At 45.3% G+C, this 8,451-nt stretch overlaps 1 protein-coding gene across 1 annotated transcript in view; it reads right to left on the bottom strand.

Annotated features, from left to right (window-relative positions):
• Nucleotides 1-3,385: 3,385 nt before the first annotated feature.
• The window catches only part of slc24a5 (solute carrier family 24 member 5), a 16,108-nt gene continuing 11,042 nt past the window's right edge, over nucleotides 3,386-8,451 (bottom strand). The window contains exons 7-9 of the mRNA XM_034305436.2: nucleotides 6,132-6,338; nucleotides 5,051-5,152; nucleotides 3,386-4,500 (exon numbers count right to left, since the gene is read on the bottom strand). Coding sequence (XP_034161327.2) covers nucleotides 4,178-4,500; nucleotides 5,051-5,152; nucleotides 6,132-6,338 — 632 coding nt within the window. The 3' untranslated portion in view covers nucleotides 3,386-4,177. The remainder of the gene's footprint in view (nucleotides 4,501-5,050; nucleotides 5,153-6,131; nucleotides 6,339-8,451) is intronic.

Here is an 8,451-nt window from a genome sequence, read left to right as displayed (position 1 = left end):
GTCTGCCAAATGCCGTAAATGTAAATGTGGTGAAGTAGAAAAATCCTGGCACTAAAATAATAAGCTGTGATTCGTTGGTTTGTTTATTGTACACTAAAGTATAACACACAGTTCAACCTGACCACTCACGCAGGTCAGAACAGGAACTAACTGGTTTCACCGATACTCCACAGCAGTAAATGTATAAACTATATACGGATAGAATGTGTGAGGTGTCTTTCTTTAATAAATATAAATTGTAATTGTTGGTAAATTGCTGTGGTATAAGTGAGGGGGAAAAGAGTTGGGGACATGCTGTTATAGGAAAATCATCAACTTCAGTGTGGTAGCAGGAGCTCCACTTCATCGGACCCCTAAGTGTTGATTATTTTACTAAATCGGCACCACATGCACAGTGTTTGTTTGTTTGTTTATTTGTTTATATTCATTACTCCTGATTCCTACACACTCCTGATGGAACTGAATCGTGCCTGATGGCTGTAGACAGTTTGGTACTTACTCATAAGAATTTTCTAATAAACTATCCAACTTTGACCCTCTTCCAGCTGTAAATTAAATATGGTGCTTTTATAAGGCTATCTTTTTCAAGGACGTCGCCGTAGCCCATTCATTTAATGGCCTCGGTTCTGTAACACTGCAGTGCAAGTGGAAAACTGCGAAACTGTAAAACTATAATGATATAAAACGCTGACGCCGGGGGAACATGTTAAAGTACAGAGTATAGAGTGCGGGGTAAGTGATGTCCTCGCTCGCAAAAACCATATAGATGTGTGTGTACTGTAACAGACATCCTCCTGCTGTGTGTGTGTGTGTGTGTGTGTGTGTGTGTGTGTGTGTGTGTGAGTGAGTAAATACAGACCTTGATTAGGGATTAACACGCATGATGGAGACAGGAAAGATAAGACTGTCTCTACAGGAAGACAATAGGACAGAAAGTTGGGCATTAGATTTCCATCCAGCTGGATCTCTGATCATCATCTTCTGAGCATCAACTGTCTGATCTCACCTCAATCTCAGTCAGCATCTACCCTTGTGAGATGTGGACTCAGGAGAACTGTAGAACTTTTTTATGAATTGTGCAACACTGAGTCCCAGGACTGCTCTCAGCTGACTAGTCACTTCACGAATCCGAATCAGGACCAACCAAGGAGATATCGAATGTAACAGTAAAGTTAATGTTCACATCAAACATCAGAATGAGGGGAAAATCTCAGGGGCTGTTGCGGCCTGTTTGAGTTTCAGAAACTGATGATCTCCTGGGATTTTCAAACACTTTCAAACGATGGCTAGCGTTTACACAAATCAAAAAACCAGCTTGTTGATGAGAGAGCTCAGAGGAGACTGGTTCAAGCTGACCAGAAAGAAACGGTAACTCACATAATCACTCTTTACATCCGTGGTGAGCAGAAAAGCATCTCAGAACACACAGTTATACCCAGTTTTATTTGTTTGCATTACTTTAAACAATAATAAAGCATGATACCTTCACAAATGGGTGTGCTTTGAATTATTATATACTTATTATTATTATAACGCTTCATCACTTCGTTTCACGTTGCTTTTACCGAAACCAGGTGGAGGTGAGGTTAATGATGACCAATCGTGTTGCAAGATTAGCTGGTTCATGATTTACTAAGCAATTACCCTCGACTTTATGGACCAGAGTTTCTCAGAAGAGCAGGATTTACCATCCACTTATCATCATCACAGGCGAAGAAAAAAGCGAGCAGGCCAAAATTAGTCACGAAACAGGCCAGGTAATAGATCCACTCTCTTTTTCCTGTGTGTCTGTGTGTGTGTGTGAGAGTGTGTGTGAGAGGGGGAGAGTGTGTGTGTGTGTGTGTGTGTGAGAGTGTGTGTGAGAGGGGGAGAGAGAGATTCAACCTCATTCCACTAAGGTATGGACTGTTTTATCTATCCGTTATTTTCACTACATTTGTACATATTTCCACTGGCATATACTTTGTATTATATTAACACATGCCATTTTATTATCATTATTAAACTGTGTGTGTGTGTGTGTGTGTGTGTGTGTGTGTGTGAGAGAGTCATTGTGTTAGTGGAGTTGCAGCAGTGTTTATTACTCCTGTCTCTGAACTCAGCACTCCAGCGCCCCCTATTGCTGAGACATTTACTCATTTACTTTTCTTTCTTTCTTTCTTTCTTTCTTTATTTTATTTTTGGTCTGTCCATATTTTGTTCTTTTTAAATTGTTCTTTTTCTCTCTTTATTCTTTCATTCTTCTCTTTTGTTTTTTCCTTGTGCTCTTCCTTCTTTCATTCTCTTTTCAGTCATTTCTTCTTTTGTTCTTTATTTTTTCCTACTCATGTTCTCCTTTCTACAGAAGCCCTAAGAGGCCATGCATTATTATTTTTTTCTTTCTTGTATTCACGTGATCATGACTTAATTTTTCAGTGTACTCGACATAACAGCGTGTTGTGTTTATTGTTCTGGAGGCAGCAAAAGCTTAGCGCAGCATCGTGAGTGAACCGGTTTGTTTGTAGTTTGCTCAGGGACTCACTCAAGCGGAATCAGCTCTCTGTCTGTCAGTGACTGACGACTTCCACATCCGTGTCTGACACTCGAGCAGGAGGCTGTCAGGTCTTCACTCTTCTCTCTTAATGCGGAGATAAAGTCCATCTCTACAGCGAGCGATTATTACATTTATGATGGCGATGGTGAAGATGCCGAGGTGCATGCAACACCAGTCCCGTTCACAAGGCGTGAGAAAACAGCTTTTTGTTGTCAAGAGCACGAAAAAAAAAACCTTTTTTTATGTCGAGATCACGAGAAAACAAGAAAGAAAAAATAATAATACATGGCCTCTTAGGGCTTCTGTACCTTTCCATCTTTCTTTCTTTCCTTTTTGTTATATTCTTTTTTCTTTCCTTCTTTCCTTTTTACTTATTTTGTTCTTTCTTTTTGTTCTTTCTTTCTTCAGTTGTGTATTTGTTTGATTTCTTTCCTGATTGAGTGTAAACGCATGTTTCTGTAAGAGAACTCGAGCGCTGTGCAGCTCGTCTGGTAACAGGAGAGTCACTCGGGCTGCAGAGAGAAACACTGACGAGGAAATGTGGACCAAAATACAATCATAAATTAGCACACGTGGGATTCTAAAGCAGGCAAATAAATAAATAATCAGATGTGAACACATGAGCAGCTCATACTGCTGAACATTAATTTAATGTTTATTTTTCATGTGGTTTCAGTCTGTAAAAAAAAAAGAAAGAAAAAACCCACAAAATCCATAAAGATTCCCAGCAGAGTAACACGGTGTGTTTTTGCATTAAATTATTGTTTATAAAGTGAATAAACAGTAGAAAGTGTTGAAGATGTTCAGAAGATAAAACTCCTCCCAGTGCTGAACGAGTGTGTGTGTCAGCTGATCTGAGGTCAGTAGTAATGCATTAAACACACGATGATGATGATGATGATGATGTGTGTGTGACTCAGGAGCAGTGTGTGGTGATTAAAACTGATCTGAGGTCAGTAGTAATGCATTAAACACACGATGGTGATGATGATGATGATGGTGATGATGATGATGATGTGTGTGACTCAGGAGCAGTGTGTGGTGTGAACGCTGATCTGAGGTCAGTAGTAATGCATTAAACACACGATGGTGATGATGATGATGATGATGATGATGTGTGTGACTCAGGAGCAGTGTGTGGTGTGAACACTGATCTGAGGTCAGTTATTCTGCACAGTTCTGACCTTCAGTGTGCTGCAGCATGGTGTGTTGTGGATAAACCTGTTTCAGATGCAGTGTAAATGTGTTCAGACTGATCTGAGGTCAGGTTCTAGATGACCCCTGAAATGTTATAAATGATCTGAGATCAGTAATTCTGTACAAACAGAAATAAATCTGTTGTTTTTAAGTCCAGTGTTGAAGCTGATTCTGCATAAACCACAGGATCTGATCTGAGATCAGTTAAACAGGCACAGGTGTTCTCAGGAGTCTCAGCTGTTGTGTATTAACACTGATCTGAGGTCAGTGATCTGTAGTGGTTTAGGTCTTCTGTGTGAGCCCTGTATGTCCAGGTTCAGTCACTGTGTGTTAAGGCTGATGTGAGGTCAGTTATCTTTAATGTTAATGCTGATCTGAGATCAGGAGATCTCCATACTGCAGTTTTTCAGGTCCAGTGTGCTGTGTTAAATTCTGATCTGAGGTCAGTTAGTCGCCGCAGGCGCGGATCGGACTGTTCCCGATGATCCCGAGCTCGTAGAGGATGGACAGCGTGGCGAAAATCACGTAGATGACTAAGCAGGCAGCTCCGAGCTTCCTGTCCAGCTTCCAGCCATTGATGTGAGTGGCGATGAAGAGGATGAGGATGGAGATGAGGAGCGAGGAGGTGGTGAAGACCAGACCCGTACTGTTCACCACCACCGGAGACGACGGGTCCACAAACGCCGTCTTTATAAACCACGGCAGGCCCAGACACAGCATGTCAAACACGTTAGAGCCCACGATGTTGGACATGGCCATGTCTCCTTTACCTGAGAGACACATGAGGAACCGAGGAACTCAACACCTGACTGCTGAGCTCTTAACATCAAACACCACGTTCTACTCACGTTATTATTATATATTATTATAAAGATAACACCTGTCAGTCTTGGTGAAGGAGGCGTGGCCTCTGTACCTGTCAGTCTCAGTGAAGGAGGCGTGGCCTCTGTACCTGTCAGTCTCAGTGAAGGAGGTGTGGCCTCTGTACCTGTCAGTCTCGGTGAAGGAGGCGTGGCCTCTGTACCTGTCAGTCTCGGTGAAGGAGGCGTGGCCTCTGTACCTGTCAGTCTTGGTGAAGGAGGCGTGGCCTCTGTACCTGTCTGTCTCGGTGAAGGAGGCGTGGCCTCTGTACCTGTCAGTCTCGGTGAAGGAGGCGTGGCCTCTGTACCTGTCAGTCTCGGTGAAGGAGGCGTGGCCTCTGTACCTGTCAGTCTCGGTGAAGGAGGCGTGGCCTCTGTAACTGTCAGTCTCGGTGAAGGAGGCGTGGCCTCTCACTCTCTAAGGCTAGCGTTTGATAGCTGAATTAAAAACAGACTTTACCCTCTCGAGCCACCATCACGCTAGCGATCGTATCCGGGATGCTGGTTCCTGCTGCTAACAGTGTAAGCCCCATCACCGTGTCAGGAATCTCCAGTGTCTCTCCTACACACACACACACACACACACACACACACACACACAGTGAATATGCAGCAGTTGGAGATAAACTGTATGTTTGCAGCTGAAATAAAAATTAATGATTAGAAAGTGAAGTTAACATCCGGTCAGGTCAGTGTTTAATAGTAGTGCACACAGACATGTGAGGATATGCAGCGTGATATTCTCCTGCTACACACACACACACACACACGCACACACACGCACACACACACACACACACACGAGTCTGCACCCCTTTTTTCTGAATAATAATCCTATTATTGTCCCATGAGGCCGTGGGAATCACATGATCTTAGACTGTAATCCCACATTCCCTCAGGATACACAGCTGGAATCTCCGGAATGGCGGAGTAGAGCATGTGATGCTGTGTGTGTGTGTGTGTGTGTTCAGGAACACAGCATCTTCAGAGCAGTGATTCTTTTGGCCCTAAAACGCTCTGTTTTAATATTTTACTAAAAGTTAAACAAAGCTGAATTTCCAACAGAATTTGTTCTGCACTGAGTTCTGCTTCTCTAATAGACAGGAAACATGTTTATAATCCCGTTTCTGTGACAGTGATGACGTTCAGCTCAGTTTAATCCTGACAGGAGTTTAAAGTGTGTGAACTCGTTTTCAGTGCTTTACGCTCGTGGTGCAGGTTCCAATAAAGTCACTGATCCTTACGTTGGAGAATCATGTGCACGATGTAGTGACCGCTGCAGGATGCTTACATTGATTGGCTTATAATGATAATAATAATAATAATAATAATAATAATAACAATAATAATAATAATAATAATACTAATAGTTTAATAATAATGTTTCTTTCTATGAGCTAATATCCCAGGAGTGTACGGTTTCATTCCAGCTGGTTCTGGTTCCCCGCCCAGGTCCTGCAGAACCCTCTGTCCTGCACGCTTTAGTGTTGTCACTGGTTCTTCAGGAGCAGGGCTGGGAACCAGAGCTGCACATTACTAACCCACGATGGTGACCATCCAGACGAGCACGTAGGTGAAGGCGGCGATCCACACGGCAGCCATGAAGAACGTCAGCATGTAGAACTTCTTCCAGAACCGTTTCCTGCAGTCAGGTACCGTAACGTAGAGCAGCACCATCACAGGCACCGACAACACCCAAAATATACGCTTCACATCACTGTCGGGCATCCGGAACACGCTGTGGGGCTCTGACACACACACACACACACACACACACACACACACGACCTCACATGTAGACATACACGACTGTCTCCAATATCCTATCTCTCTATCCATTCCTTCACTCATTCCTTCATTCATTTTTCATCTCTTTTTCTTCCATACTTTTGCTTTCTTTCGTATTTTTTGTGTCATTCTCTCACTGTCTTTCTCTCTTATCCTCCCATCACTTTAATGGTAACATCTCCCCATCCCTCTAATTTCTTTCTTTCTTTTTTTTTCACATTTTATCACTCTCTCAGTGTCTTTGTTTTATCCTGCCATCACTTTGATTAGTTTTAAAACCTCTTAAAAGTTAAAGACACTTCATGATTTTAACTTTTATGAGGTTTTAAAACTATTTGAAAAATCGAAGTTTAAATCTGGTGTGTGTGTGTGTGTGTGTGTACCGCGGGGTGTGTCTGAGAGGCTGTGTGTGTGTGTGTGTGTACCGCGGGGTGTGTCTGAGAGGCTGTGTGTGTGTGTGTGTGTGTGTGTGTGTGTGTATGTGTGTACCGCGGGGTGTGTCTGAGAGGCTGTGTGTGTGTGTGTGTGTGTGTGTGTGTGTACCGCGGGGTGTGTCTGAGAGGCTGTGTGTGTGTGTGTGTGTGTGTGTGTGTGTACCGCGGGGTGTGTCTGAGAGGCTGTGTGTGTGTGTGTGTGTACCGTGGGGTGTGTCTGAGAGGCTGTGTGTGTGTGTGTACCGCGGGGTGTGTCTGAGAGGCTGTGTGTGTGTGTGTGTGTGTGTGTGTGTACCGCGGGGTGTGTCTGAGAGGCTGTGTGTGTGTGTGTCTGTGTGTGTGTGTGTGTACCGCGGGGTGTGTCTGAGAGGCTGTGTGTGTGTGTGTCTGTGTGTGTATGTGTGTGTGTGTGTACCGCGGGGTGTGTCTGAGAGGCTGTGTGTGTGTGTGTGTGTGTGTGTGTGTATACCGCGGGGCGTGTCTGAGAGGCTGTGTGTGTGTCTGTGTGTGTGTGTGTACCGCGGGGCGTGTGTGAGAGGCTGTGTGTGTGTGTGTGTGTGTGTGTGTACCGCGGGGTGTGTCTGAGAGGCTGTGTGTGTCTGTGTGTGTCTGTGTGTGTATGAGTGTGTGTGTGTATCGCGGGGTGTGTCTGAGAGGCTGTGTGTGTGTGTGTGTCTGTGTGTGTATGTGTGTATGTGTGTACCACGGGGTGTGTGTGTGTGTGTGTGTGTGTGTACCGCGGGGTGTGTGTGAGAGGCTGTGTGTGTGTGTGTGTGTGTGTACCGCGGGGTGTGTCTGAGAGGCTGTGTGTGTGTGTGTGTGTGTGTGTACTGCGGGGTGTGTCTGAGAGGCTGTGTGTGTGTGTGTGTCTGTGTGTGTATGTGTGTATGTGTGTACCACGGGGTGTGTGTGTGTGTGTGTGTGTGTGTATCGCGGGGTGTGTCTGAGAGGCTGTGTGTGTGTCTGTGTGTGTGTGTGTATACCGCGGGGTGTGTCTGAGAGGCTGTGTGTGTGTGTGTGTGTGTGTGTGTGTATACCGCGGGGTGTGTCTGAGAGGCTGTGTGTGTGTGTGTATGTGTGTACCACGGGGTGTGTGTGTGTGTGTGTGTGTGTATACCGCGGGGTGTGTCTGAGAGGCTGTGTGTGTCTGTGTGTGTCTGTGTGTGTGTGTACCGCGGGGTGTGTCTGAGAGGCTGTGTGTGTGTGTGTGTGTGTGTACCGCGGGGTGTGTCTGAGAGGCTGTGTGTGTGTGTGTGTGTGTGTGTGTGTGTGTACCGCGGGGTGTGTCTGAGAGGCTGTGTGTGTGTGTGTGTGTGTGTGTGTGTACCGCGGGGTGTGTCTGAGAGGCTGTGTGTGTGTGTGTGTGTGTGTATACCGCGGGGTGTGTCTGAGAGGCTGTGTGTGTATCTGTGTGTGTATGTGTGTGTGTGTGTACCGCGGGGTGTGTCTGAGAGGCTGTGTGTGTGTGTGTGTGTGTGTGTGTGTACCGCGGGGTGTGTCTGAGAGGCTGTGTGTGTGTGTGTGTGTGTGTACCGCGGGGTGTATCTGAGAGGCTGTGTGTGTGTGTGTGTGTCTGTGTGTGTATGTGTGTGTGTGTACCGCGGGGCGTGTCTGAGAGGCTGTGTGTGTGTGTGTGTGT

This window comes from Pangasianodon hypophthalmus, chromosome 6, assembly GCF_027358585.1.
Source record: "Pangasianodon hypophthalmus isolate fPanHyp1 chromosome 6, fPanHyp1.pri, whole genome shotgun sequence".
Taxonomy (NCBI): domain Eukaryota; kingdom Metazoa; phylum Chordata; class Actinopteri; order Siluriformes; family Pangasiidae; genus Pangasianodon; species Pangasianodon hypophthalmus.
The sequence above is the reverse complement of the archived record's forward strand: the minus strand, read 5'-3'. Positions and strand labels throughout refer to the sequence as shown.